Below are 13,779 nucleotides of genomic sequence, written 5' to 3'. Positions count from 1 at the left end.
ATTGGCTTCCAGGCACTATTGGTTCCCATTCCTTCCTCTCTTCCAGTTCAGCCAATATGATCTTCTCAGGGTTTTCCACCTGTAACAACTCCTCCCTAAACCAAAAAGCCAGCCCTGCCCATTCCCACATCTCTGGCTTCTCTTACTTCTATTAGGGATGCTTTTCCTTCCCTCTTTTGCCTACCCAAACTCTACCCTTGATTCCTGGCCCTGACCTGCTTTCTCTTCTCCCCTGAAGCCTTTGTGATCTTGCAGGCATGAAAAAAAAAGAAAAACAAAAAAAACTGACCTGTGCTTCTGGTTACAGTAATGCAAGATAGAAATCAGAAAGGGCAGGGAGGACTCTGTGGTAACAGGGTTATCAAGGAAGGCTTCCAGAAAGACATCAAGGGTCAGCTCAGCCCTGAGTGTTGTTAGGCTTGGATACAAGTGAAGATCAACAAGAGAAGGACATGGGGAATGAACGCTTACAGAATAAAGTGAACTGCTTGACAGGGAGCTGTAGGGGTAGGAGACTGGGCTTCTGTTCCAGCTCCATCTGTGAATCGGTGTATGACGTCAGGCCAGTTCTTAACTGCATTGAGCCTCAGTTTCCTCGCATGAAACTAAAAGGATGATGGTATCTAATTCTTGGAGATGTTGTAAGAATCATCATAAGATCATTAAGCACCAGACCCCGGGCGAGCACTCAGTAAACATTAGCTATATTGCTAGTGTCATAGGGAAGAACAACCCTGACTCCACACTTGGAATAGATCTGTTTCTTTTACTTTAACCTTTGTTACTCTTTTGCTTTGGCTTTGAGTTAAGAATGTTGCCTACAGGGGGATCCCTGGTAGCCTAGTGGTTAGGATTCCAGGCTTTCACTGCTGTAGTCTCAGTTCAAACCCTGATGGGGAGCTGAGCCATGCAGTGCAGGAAAAAAAAAAAAAAGTTGCTTATAGCCTGAAATGCGCAGGATAGCCCGTTTTCAAGGCTCTGACCTTTAAGGGTTTAACACATTTCTGTTTGTATAGAGATGAAAAGTTGTATGAAGACAGTAACATTGGTCTTTTGGAGGAACAGCTGTAAGAACAACGGATTCTGACACCAAGAAACTTGCACCAACCAGACACACCCCCTCTTCACCTTGCCTTTAAATATACTTTGCTGAAACTCTTTGGGGAGTTTGGGGTGTTTGGGGCAAGAGCCACTCCTTCTTGCACGCCCCTGCACTAAACTTTCCCTACTCCAAACTGATGTTTCGGTTTCTGCATTGGGTGAACCCAATATTGGATTCAGTAATATTAATAGCAGCACTCTGGACCTTGGTTTCTTTATATGAAAATGAGTTAAGTTGTTCTGGATTAGTGTTTTTTTCTTCCTTTCTCTTTTGGCTGTGCTGTACAGCTTGTAGGATCTTAGTTTTTCAACCAGGGATTGAACCCGGGCCTTAGCAGTGAAAGCGCAGAATCCTAACCTCTGGACCACCAGGGACTCCCCAGAGTTAGTATTTCTTAATGTAAATGTCACTATAAGCCAGTGTGTAACTTATACCAGGACCTCATTTATAGAAGGCCAAGTTCTTAGTGGGTCACAGGCCACCTTCTGTCTCAAGCCAGTGCCTTGGGAGATGTTTATGCCTGCATAGGTTAATGGACACATAGGTTAATGGGACACAGGAAACGAAGCCCCAGAGGCTATATCCATGATGTATTCTTCTGACCAGGACTTACACAGGCCAGGGTAGGTGGAGAGGAGTGGGGAGGGTGGTGGGAGATGCTTACTTTGCAAAAGAGACAAGGGAGATGACCGAGGTGGGTCCGCCCCAGGGACATAGGCAGTTAATGGTTAATTCAGAACCAGAAGCAGTCTCTCGTCCCAGTTGGAGCTCTTTCCATGACAGCAAATGACTTCCAACCATCATTCTTTCCCCATGGCTTGTGAGCATACACATGAGCTCCGGTAGACACACATACACGTGTACACACATCCACACAAGTGCTCAGCTTGTCAGCACCTCCAAACATGGAAGAGCCTGGCTCCTGACCCGTTCGCAGGCTTGGCTGCAGCTCAGATCCCCCCTTCTGCTCCTCATCCCGGGCCTCATTATGCAACTCTTTTCTAATTCAGCTTTCGGCTATACACCATTTGGATTCTGGGTCCTTAATCCGATGGAGCTGAAATGAATGAGGCCGGACTCCGTGCTGGTTTCACAAAGGCTACACTGTCTGACTGATGAATGGGTTCCTTCTGTCCGTGCCAAGAAGATGATTTGGAGGGCCAGGGGACAGCAAAGAAGGAGCCCAATGTCTAGCATAATACCCTGCATGTGCCAGCACGTGGAATGGCCCTTTATAATGGAGGAGCCTGGGCTGAGGGAGCCAGAGAAGAGCTGGGTCGGCTGGGAGAAAGGCAGAGAGGATGGCAGAGTCTGGGACCCTGCCCACCGGCTTCGGGGAGCTGGAGGTGCTGGCCGTGGGGACGGTGCTGCTGGTGGAAGGTGAGCCAGGCAGGATCTGGGGTGGAGCAGAACTCAGCAGGCCCCCAGAATGCAGGTCACAGCTGCAAAGCTGGCAAGAAGTTCCCAAACCATACTCCTCTGTGCTTACACCCATTGGGTCTTCTGATGGCTGCACCCGCGGGCTGCAGCTTGCCGCCTGGGAGCCAAGAGAGAGAAGCCAGGCATGGGACAGGGAGGGAGGAATTTTGAGAAGGGGATGTCGGCCCAGGGCATGACTAAGAACCAGGCCTTTTCATGTCCCTGCTGTCAGGAGAAAGTTGAATCCACTCCCTGGAAATCCTGCTAAGAATCTCGTATAAGATCAGGCCCCTGGTAGGCTGTGAAGACAGTCAGCTCAGACACCTGCTGTCTGAGTCACTGAAACCAAGACACCTAAGCTCTCTAACCCTCAGCGCCCTGACATTCCAAATGGGTGGTGGTGAAGGTTAGATGTGATCAAGGTATAAAGTGCCCGCCTAGACAAACCCAAATATTCAAGTTCATTCACTCCCTTCCAGCCCCACATTACTTTCACCATCTTCTTGCCCTCAGCCCTAAGCACTTCCGCCCTAAGGGCAACCTGGGTCCAGGAGATGCAAGCTGCAACCCCCAATCCCTAAGATGCTCACTGAGGCCAGGACTGGACCGATAGATCCGAGAGTTGGGTGAGCCCAAGTCGAGGGCAGTGGGGGATGTAGCCTTTGTTCAAAGCAGATTCAGAGACAAAATCAACACATTTGAGAATTGACAGTGGAGAGGGAGCAGCCGCCACCAGGCTGGCCCTGAAGCCCTGGACCCCATCGGCTGGCGGCCTCAACCCCCTTTCCTCTCCTCTGGGAACCCTGCAATCTAGCTTCCCTCTAGGTCTTCAAACATGCCTTGAAAGTTTACAGCTTTATGTTTTTGCACGTGCTGGTCCCTCTTTCTAGAACGCTCTTCCACACCCTGTCCTCCCTGTGAATGCTCATAGTTTGAAGGCAGGATCCTCCCCACTTTCTCACTTCACATGGGAGAAGCTGAGGTTCAGGGAGCCTAAAGGAGCAGTGAATGAGTGACAAGGCTGGAATTCACGGTTGGGTCTGTCTGCCGCTGAGCGCCACCCGCTTGCAGCTCGCACCCCTGCCTGGGGTCCTGCCACCTCCTTTCTGAGGCTCTCCCTAACATTGTTCCAGAGTCCTTGGAAAGGGCACTGTGAAAGTCGAAAAAGCTGAGTTCAAGTCTCAGCCCTGCCCCTTACTAGCTGTGTACTTAGGCCAACATCTCTGAGCCTTGGCATCTCTGTGGCAAGTCGGGAGGATGGTGTCCAGGTGAAGAGTGACTGGGAGGATCCGTGTAAAGTGTTCAGCCAGGCGCGTGATAGGTGCCCAGTGGCTGTCCATAACGGTGATTGTGCTGGCACAGACCGTGCTGCACTTAACTGGTTTTCTTCCTCGTTGATCTTTCTATCAGACTGTGCGTTGGTAGAGGGCAGGGTGTACATTTCATGGCTTTCAGTATCCGAGGGCCAGCCCGCCTCATAGGTGATTGTGATGAGCTGCAAGGAGATGGGTGCTGAGTGTGAGGGGGTGGGGGGGCTGTAGAGGGCCCATCCATTCCGTGGGCCCTCATTCTGACCCCAGGAGGGCCTCGCAGCTCCAGTGCCAGCTCTCCCCTTCTTTTCAGCTCTTTCTGGCCTCAGCCTAAACATCCTGACCATCCTCTCTTTCTGCAAGACCCCAGAGCTGCGGACCCCCAGCCACCTGCTGGTATTGAGCTTGGCGCTGGCCGACAGCGGGATCAGCCTGAACGCCCTCGTTGCAGCCACGTCCAGCCTCCTCCGGTACCTGCCCCCACCCTGGTCCCTGGGCTCTGGGGCCTGACCTCAGGGCACTGGGCAGCAGGCCAGAGACATGCTTCCTACCTGTAGAAAGCTATAGGGGAGAGGGTGGGCAGACCAAACTAGGGTAAATCTGAAATCCAGGCCATGCCTGCAGAACGGCAGCTGGTTTCTGGAACACAGGAGTTCCTGGGACCTGACCATCAGAGCTGGCTGACGGTGGGGACTAAGAGCCTGGGCCCGCAACCAGGCTGCCTAGGTTGGAACCCTGACGTCATTATTTCTATTTCTCTGTAAATCACCTATTATTGCCTAACTCATATGGTTGTTGGAAGTATTATTTGTAAATAATTTAAAACAATGCTTGGCACCTAGGAAGCCTTAAATAAGTATTTGTGAAAGCAAACAGGATTTTGACAAGTGTCTAAGACCTTACGTGACCGGGCTCTTCCAGTGCGGTCTAAGAAGCTGTTTATAGGATTGTTTTCTTAAGCAGATGGATCATTCCTGTGGAAGCCAGAGCCCCCCTGCCCCCGCCTCTGTGCACGAAGGCTCAGGGCTGACTGTAGGGTCGGAATCAGTGAGGGTTCCTTGCCCTGCTGTCCTGCTCCTTCCCAGGGTGGGGGATGGGCAACTGAAGCTTCCGCCCTCCCTGCCCTTGGGGCCGGAAGCTGGGAGGCTGGGGTCTACCCTCTGACTTTGCCTTCCTGCGCTTTGTGACGCTGGCTCCGTACCTCTTCCTCTCTGAGCCTCAGGCGCGAGCTCTCCTCGCATCATGTTGCTCCATTTCCTGTGATATAGGCACCCGATCACCAGGGAGACTCTTTGATCCAACCAGGGTGCCCCCTCACCCCAGTGGCTCGATCTCTAAGGCCTCAGTTTCCTCATAGCAAAACAGATACTAACGCCCTTTTCCAAGGAGCCGAAGGTGCCCTCCGAGCTGCTGACAAGCAGGTGAGGGAGGGGGACAGCGGCGAGGGGGAGGGTCACTGGCGCCGCGTGTCTCCCGCAGGCGCTGGCCCTACGGCTCGGAAGGCTGCCAGGCCCACGGCTTCCAGGGCTTCGTCGCGGCGCTGGCCAGCATCTGCAGCAGCGCAGCCATCGCCTGGGGGCGCTATCACCACCACTGCACCCGTAGGTCCCTGGGTTCCACGTATTGAGGGTGGTCAGCGCGAAGGTCTGCTCAGCATTTCCCAGTCCAGGGAAGTGCGGGTGGGTGTAAGTGTGCCTGAGTGTGGGGTGTGGGCCCCCAAGAAAGGGAGGAGGGTGGGAGAGCGCAGGAGAGGTGTTGCGGCGCCTGCTGGGAAGGTTCCCTGTGCCCCTCCCCGTGGCCTCAGGCAAGTCAGGGGTCCTCTGTGAACCTTGCTCTCCTCCTCTGCAAGGATGAGTTTTGTAGCCAAGTCACAGTTTTATTTGGAAACTCAAATGAGATTCTGGATACAGAAAATGCCCTTGAGGACAGACATGTTGGGAGGCAGCAGAGAGGTGGTGTGTGTGAGACAGACTGGGCGCGTGCCTTTGCACCTCGCACTTCCATGGAACCTCTGCCATGCAAAGGCTTCATGAAAATGAGTCTGGCTCAAGACTTCCCAAGCTGTATTGTCAAATTCCCTCTTCATAATTAGACATATAAGTGTGCCACCTGCTTTGTTATTTACCTGATGTTTTTCTTAAGTGACTCATTTTTTTAAAATTTAAACAACTGCTTTAGTCTCATTCTAAAAAGTATCTGAAATCACAAAGTTAATTTTAATACACATAAAGGTAAGAAACACATTCACCCATAGACCATGTAGAATCTCACTCACCGTGGCAGAAACATAAACATTCTTTGGGGGCTGTGGCTCAGGCAGCCCTCACTCCAACCCCCAGCTTGCAGACTGGGGAGCACAGGTTCAGAGAAGTCAAGGCGCTTGCCCTGAGTCACACGGCCACAGAGCCAAGCTGGGATTGTGCCTGGCCTGGATGCCCCAGAGGGAGCCTCCCATTTGTCTCCTGGGCTCTGAGTCCTAATCCCCTGGCACAGAGGTTACTGTGGGGTTCACAGCTAACATGGCCTTGAGCCATGAGCATCAGTCCTTTGGAATTGCAGATCTGCCCGTGGACACACGGCTCACTGCCCTCAACAATGTCACATGCTTCTCTCCAGGGCCAGAAACACAAACGCCTTTGTTCTCCGCTAATGCTGACTCCTATCTGCCTCATCTGACCTCGGAGCTCCTCTTCCGCTACTAGCCCAGCCCTGTCCCCGTACCTCCCGCAGACCATCACTCACATGTGCACGCACACCTGTCTCTTTGCCATCTCCCCCTTTCTCTCCCTCTTTCCCCCTCTTCTCTAAAGAAGATGGTACAGAGTGTCTCTAGGAGACTTCCACATCCATTGTCTCTTTTATTCTTCATAACGATCGTCGGAGGCAAGGATGATCATTCCCAGTTTATGAAGGAGAAAACTGAGGCTCAGAGAAACTTGACTTGCCTGAGGCACTGCGCTATTTAGCATCAGCAGCAGCATTTAAGGACACTCCGCAGGACCACCAAGTCCGCTATGTTTTCACTCTGCCAAGCTACCGCCTCCCCTCCACCATCCTCCTTCCTGTGTCCCACGCAGGCAGCCGACTGGATTGGAACACAGCCGTCTCCCTGGTGTTCTTCGTATGGCTGTCTTCTGCCTTCTGGGCGGCACTGCCCCTCCTGGGCTGGGGCCACTATGACTATGAGCCGCTGGGGACCTGCTGCACTCTGGACTATTCCAGGGGGGACAGGTGAGGTGTGGGCAGCAGCTTTGAGGCTTCTTTGCATGGGAATCTGGGCTTTGAGCCTGTAGGACAGCAGTGTCAGCTGCAAATCCAAATGGGGATGTGCCAACATCTGCCAGACAGTCTCAACTCCTTAGCCATGATCCCCATGTATAAGTTGACCGTGGGACTAAGGAAAGCCCATTCTGAAGATTGGCCAAGGGATGTGAATGTTATGCAAGTTGGGGTGCAGAGTTGGGCCCCAGAAGGAGTCCTGTCCAGGGAGCTGCCTTGGTTATAACAATGCTGATCTCCTGTGTTGGTTATAACAGTCACTGAGCCCCGTGACCCCTTTGCCACCTTCAGCACAGTCAGATCCCAACTCTGATTTATTGACTCCTACAGGGAGCCATATCCTTGGTTCTATAGTGTCAAAGAATGTTACGATCTTTGCATTGGGAGGGACCTCTTTGGCATTGAGAACAGTTCTCTGGATTCTCTGAGCTTTTGCTGTGGGCCAGACCCTGGAGAGACAGCGGTAAATGCGTGATGGCGCCCCCATCAGGAAGCACTCATCCAGTACTGCCAGGCCCACGGGGCTCCCTCCAGGGGCTGCCTCGGGCAGGGACCACATGGGCTCCAGCCTGGATCTTGCTCTGCTAGAAGCACACCGCATTCATCTGCTCGACAGGTTTATTCATGTTTACATTTATTTATTTGGCTGTGTTGTGTTTTAGTTGCAACAGGATCTTTCATTGTGGCACACAGGCTTAGTTGCCCCGTGGCATGTGTGATCTTAGTGCCTGGATCAGGAATTGAACCCACATCCCCTGCATTGCAAGGTGGCTTCTTAAGCAGTGAACTGCCAGGGAAGTTCCTATTCATGTTTATTCCTAATGCACCTGCCTTGATGACAGGCTTCTCAGGTCAAGCCCAGTGGAGAAGGCAGGGGCTGGTCTAATGTCCTCCAGGGAATTCCCTGCAGGTATTTCCCCCGCTGGGGTCCAGCTCCTCTGGCAGCCCTCCCTCCCAGCCCTCCTTATGGACAGCAGCCAGATGATGTGGTCTCCGCTGCACAGAATGGCAGTCTGACTCCCTGTGACTCCCACCTGCTCCTGGTCAGCCCTTGTGCCTCCCCATGACCACTGCCTGGGACCCCTGGTTCTCCTCTGGTCCCTTCAGTGATTTCACCAGTGATACAGTGTCCAGTCTCATCCACAGGGTCCTTCCAAACCCGTGCCAGAAAACTCCTTGAATGATCTTTCCTACTGGTCAACTGACATCTCCATTTGCTAAACACATTTCCCAAACAAACTGTCCCGTTCTCCGTGTTTGGGGCACATACAGAGAGAAGGGCTGAGCCCCTGAACTGCCCAGCAGCAAATAGAAGCCGGACTATCCTTTGTCCCAGCTCCTTGGCCTAAAGGGAGGTTCTAGGAGGACCTCATAGCTCCTGGTTCCCAGGAGAGTTCAGCTGGGACCCAGGAGCACCCATACTCTGAATACTCACCTGATGGGATGAGTTCCCTGCATCTGACTGTCTAGCCCGAGTCTGATGGGCCTTCTTGGGCAACTGATCATCTCTGAGAGGCAGTTCTTGACTTCTCCATCCCCTCTGCCTGCAGAAACTTCACCAGCTTCCTCTTCACCATGGCCTTTTTCAACTTCCTCGTGCCCCTCTTCATCACAGTCGTATCCTATCGGCTCATGGAGCAGAAACTCGGGAAGACCAGCCGTCTCCCGGTAAGAATCAGCTCTGAGAGGAGGAGAGACACCAGGGAACATGAACAATGTGACTGCAATCATGGGTTCTCTGTGTTTTCAATGATCAGGAGAGAACTCTAGCTTTGTATGTAGAGCAGGGGGTGTCAGGGCAGAAACACACCCTCCCCTCCCATTGCTGGAGGTCACCAAGACCTGGGAGGGAGACAAAGAACTGCCCAGATTTACCCGGACCCCGTAATACTGAGAGGCAGGGTGTCCAGTGGACATCATCCTTGCTGTTACCCTTGCTTCTTCCCAAGGATATGAAGATTGACACAAAATTACATGCATTTTAAATGGCTTCAGGATGTTTCATTTAACCGCAGGCACAGACTGTTACCTACAAAGTAAAATCACACCTGCAAGCACATTTGTCCAAGAGAAACAATGATTCAAAATAAGCCCTCCTGGCCATTGCTCAATTTCTGCATTAATATCATCTTACCGGATTTGTTTTTTATTACCTGAACAATCTCTAGCTGATGAGTCATAGCTCTAAAGATTCAAAACACAAAAACAAGCTAAGAAACCTCAGGTACTAATGCAACTTTATGTGCATTATATCATTTCAATTTTGCACCCAGGCTCTGAGGAAGGAAGGCTTTATTGTCCCTATGTCACAGATTAGAAAATTGAGACTGAAAGGGGTTATTAGCTAAGCAACTGGTCCAAAGCGGCGGCGTTAGTAGTAGCAGCATTGGATCAAACCCAGGTCTGGGGCTCTGTCACTCAAGTGGGCAATCCTAGTGCATAAGAGAAGCACTCTCTTTATTGAAACTCTTCATCTGCCACAGTTTTTCCCTTATGAATTGGAAAAACGCTGTGCCAGTTGATCGTAGCTGTGGACCCAGGGTTTCCTGGTCACAGAAAGAGGGCGAGGGCTGTCCAGGTGTTTTCCTGTTCATCACCGCCTCCACGGTTGCCTGCCTCCAGGCTGCCCTCGCTCCTACCCCTGCCTGGGTGCTCAAAGTCGCCACATTCATTGGAGGTTCAATGGGCCAACAGACAAGGCTGCCACATGGATTTCTCATTTTTCCCAGTTGGCTTTAAACCATCCCTCTCACTAGCATCAGCAGGGGTTGCCACGCACTGTCCAAGGGACCTCAGATGCGAGCTTAAGTTATCTTCTTTGTTAAAAGGCGACATGGTCAGAGAATAGGCACTGGTTTTTAGCGTCAGAATTGTAACCTGTGAGTGTACGTGGCGAATCGTAATTTCGCAAATTCCATTCCGAAAATAGTACGGAAATCGTGCGCCCTCCTGTGGCCACTGGTGGTACCACGTCGCCCGCTGCCTGGTTGAGTATCTCACAGGGTGGAAAGCGGCCGCTTTGACCCCAGGACAGGTTGAGCCGCCAGTGCATGCGGGAGCTGGTTGCAAGGTAGCTCTGGGACCGAGTTGTGAGGGCAGCTCAGCCCCGGGACCTTTAGACACACAGCCGCACTCACGCAGCCCCGGGTTTCTCAGAGAACAGGCGGAGAAGGAAGCGAATCCTCTACTCCAGTCGCTGCCTCCACGCAAGTCAGGCATCGTCAGGCCACTTTTTGGACAAGGTCACTGAGGTCAAGAAAGCTTGAATGAGGCCTAGGGTCAAACATCTTAAACAGAAGAGAGATTCAGCTGGTCCCAGTTCGGTCCACAGGCTCAGCACCTTCCCATAGCCCTGCCAAGCTGGTCCTAGGACCTCATAGGGCTGCCGGCCACCTGAGCCAGTCAATGCCACCCTCCTTTAAAAAAAAAAAAAATTGGAGAATAATTGCTTTATAGTATTATGTGGTTTCTGCCATACAACGTGAATCAGCCGTAAGTATACACGTCCCCACCCCTTGAACTTCCCTCCCACCCCCCCCCCCAGCCCACCCCTCTGAGCTGTCCCAGAGCTCCGGGTTGAGCTCCCTGTGTTATACAGCAGCTCCCCCAGTTAGCTGTTTTACGTATGGCACTGTGTATGTTTCAATGCCTCTTTCCCAACTCTTCCCACCCTTTCCTTCCCCTGCTGTGCCCACAAGTCTGTTCCCTAAGCCTGCATCTCTATTTCTGCCCTGCAGATAGGTTCATCAGCACCATTTTTCTAGACTCCACATATATGCATTCATATAGGATATCTGTTTTTGTTTTCCTGACTTACTTTGCATAACAGGCTTTAGGTTTATCTACTTCACTGGAACTGACTCAAATATGCTCCTTTTTATGGCTGAGTATATTTCACTGTATATATGTACCACAACTTCTTTATCCATTCATCTGTCATGGAGCACCTAGGTTGCTTCCGTGTCCTGGCGACTGAATAGTGCTTCAGCGAACACCAGGGTACATGGGTCTCTTAGAATTGTAGTTTCCTTGGGGTTTATGCCCTGGAGTGGAATTGCTGGGTCACATGGTGGTTTTATCCCTAGTTTTTAAAGAAGTCTTCATCCTGTTCTCCATAGTGGCTGTATCAGCTTACATTCCCACCAATCGTGATGCCACCCTCCTTCACCCATGTCTCCGCAGGTGAACACCGTCCTGCCAGCCAGGACGCTGCTGCTCGGCTGGGGCCCCTACGCTCTCCTGTATCTGTATGCCACCGTCGCGGATGCAACCTCCATCTCCCCCAAGCTGCAGATGGTACAGACACCTCCAGCACACCAGTGCCCTCTCCCCATCTGTGCACGCCTGTTTCTCCCCATCTCTTTCTCTGGCTTTATAGCCTCCATGATAGGCTCACTCTTTCTCTTTTCCTCTGAATGCTTGTAACTCATTGGGTATTTGCTTGTCCCCCTGGTCCTGTGGGTCACTGCTTGACGTTGCCCAGGCCTCACGTGAGATGATAGGGACAGCCAGCCAGATGGTGGTGCACGCACTCTGGCACCAGGGACTGAGAGTGGTGTCTGGGGAGGAGCAAGATTCCACGCACCATCCGGCAACTAGTCAGAGAAGGCTTAGCGGCTGTAGGGTCAAGCCAAGGGCAGATGCTTGGCAGCTGAGGCGGGGCGGGGGCGGCAGGGGGTATGTTGGGTTGGGGGGGATGGTGGTCACCCACTGGGACCAGGGAGAGGAGCAGCGGCTCTGAAACTTCTTTCCTGGGTTTCTCCATCACAACAGGTGCCCGCTCTCATTGCCAAGGCAGTGCCCACAGTCAACGCCATGAACTATGCCCTGGGCAGTGAGATGGTGCACAGGGGAATCTGGCAGTGCCTCTCGCCACAGAGGAGAGAGCGCAGCCGAGAGCAGTGAGCCGCTCCGGGGGGCTGCCCAGACCCAGGCCCACCCAGGCCTTCCTGGACCGAGCCCCGGCCTGGGGAGTCCTGTCCAGCAGCCTCAGGAGTCAAGCTCCAGACACTCACCCTTCATCCCCGATGGCCCTTTGAGCCTGGCCCAAGGCTGGACACGGGGGATTCGGAGAAAAACCAGACTGCATGGAACGAGCCCGGACTGTGGAGCCACACGGACCTGTGTTGGCCACAGCTCTCCGCGTAGAGGCTGAGAGACCTTGGAAAAGTCACAGTCTCTGGCTCAGCCTCCTGGCCTCTAACGTAAGGATGTTAATACGGACTTTGGGTCTGTCGTGAAGCTTGAACTTGATAGCATATACTCATATGCACATAGAAGCTGCTGCTCATTAGTACAGCTCTTAGGATTCAGAGACTTACATAGAAAGGGGTGAAAGCCCCAGGTTTGTTTGTGGGAGCTCAACCCAGGCTGCAAGCATTCAAACACCTCTTATTAAATCGTGATCTCGTACAGGTGACTTCCGCTTCTTGGGCTTGTGTTTCCAACTTGTGAGGCACGACGACAGGAATGGTGACTTGGCCGTGCAGAAAGGCCCAGCACGTTACCAGGCACACATGAAGCGCTCATCAAGAGTCACCGTCACCACCCTCCAGTTAAGACAGCTGGCTGCATGTTGCTTAGTTGCCAACATTAAAAAAATCAGGACAATTTGTTTAGAACTTCAGACACCTGGAGGTGAGGCCTCGCCAGCCTGGAGGAGGCTCCATGGTGACGGTTTGGGGCACAGAGTGGCTCTGCCCTCCGCCCAGGGCACGTGCTCTCCCGCCAGCTGCAGCTCGTGTGCTCCGTCCGGAGCCCGCGGCGTCTGAGTCTGAGACACTCGGGCTGGGCCCCCGCTCCTGGATGCACCTCTGCGCCTCCCATGGGCTCAGCCCCTCAGAGACAAGGCATAGCAAGTGCATGGGCCTTGATGGCCCCCAGGCCTGGTTCTAGGGGGAAGTGGAACGGGTGGAGGATGGCTGAGGGCGCTGCAGAAGGTCTGATGGTGGAGGGGCAGCTGCCCCAGGCACCACCTAGGCAGGAAGTCTGAGAGCCAATCCTGTGGAGCTGAGGGAAGGAGGGGCCGAGACCCTGGGGTGGGGGTGGGGGAAGGGCATGAGAAGAGCATCTGAGAACCCTGCAGACCAGGGTCTGCCTCTTAGCTTTGCAGATGTAGAAAATCAGGCCACAGAAACACCAGACCAGAAGTCTGCACAAAACAGAGGCTGGTTCAGTCATTTTGCAGAACCTCGTGGGGTGGGGAGAGGACCAAGTCTTTGCACAGCACTGATTCCAGGCACCGTAAAGACAAGATATCACTTGGCCTCACTCCAGCACCCACGCAGGGTTCTTGCCTTGGCCCTGGAGTGGGGCCAGGGTGGGGAAACCCTGGGGCTTGATCCAGGCTCATATACAGACTGAAAACGCAGGAAAGCAATGGGTTCTGGGGCCCAGAGATGCTGACACTGCCCCCACAGCCCATGGATCTTAGAAACACAAAGTCTCTAAGAAGGGACGAGGGGCTACAGTGAGAAGAGAGGGCAGATGTGCCCCAGAGTCTAAGAGAGAAGGGCTGGAAGGTAAGGGGGGCTGAAGACTCCAGCAAGAGTGGCCCATGTCCCTAAGCAGATCACACCCCTGCCTGTGCTCAGAGAGGAGGGGAGGAAGGCAGGTTGACTGGGAGTGGCCAAGGAAGGCGTTACCTTGAGCCCTCTATCCTCAAGTTGT

The 13,779-nt window shown here is 52.9% G+C and overlaps 1 protein-coding gene across 1 annotated transcript; it reads left to right on the top strand.

Moving 5' to 3' along the window:
- RGR (retinal G protein coupled receptor) lies at positions 2,367 to 12,538 on the top strand. The gene is made up of 7 exons (XM_018042163.1): positions 2,367 to 2,482; positions 4,145 to 4,301; positions 5,311 to 5,432; positions 6,909 to 7,062; positions 8,661 to 8,778; positions 11,293 to 11,406; positions 11,884 to 12,538. The coding sequence occupies exons 1-7, from the start codon at positions 2,404 to 2,406 to the stop codon at positions 12,013 to 12,015; spliced, it is 876 nt and encodes a 291-aa protein (XP_017897652.1). The 5' UTR covers positions 2,367 to 2,403; the 3' UTR covers positions 12,016 to 12,538.

Source organism: Capra hircus, chromosome 28 (assembly GCF_001704415.2).
Source record: "Capra hircus breed San Clemente chromosome 28, ASM170441v1, whole genome shotgun sequence".
Classification (NCBI taxonomy): domain Eukaryota; kingdom Metazoa; phylum Chordata; class Mammalia; order Artiodactyla; family Bovidae; genus Capra; species Capra hircus.
The sequence above is the reverse complement of the archived record's forward strand: the minus strand, read 5'-3'. Positions and strand labels throughout refer to the sequence as shown.

Bases quoted from the DNA above. Each gene is read 5' to 3' on its own strand.
- RGR (XM_018042163.1), top strand. From the start codon at position 2,404: ATGGCAGAGTCTGGGACCCTGCCCACCGGCTTCGGGGAGCTGGAGGTG. The intron at 7,063-8,660 runs GTGAGGTGTGGG...CTCTGCCTGCAG, and splicing joins GACTATTCCAGGGGGGACAG to AAACTTCACCAGCTTCCTCT. The intron at 8,779-11,292 runs GTAAGAATCAGC...ATGTCTCCGCAG, and splicing joins GGAAGACCAGCCGTCTCCCG to GTGAACACCGTCCTGCCAGC.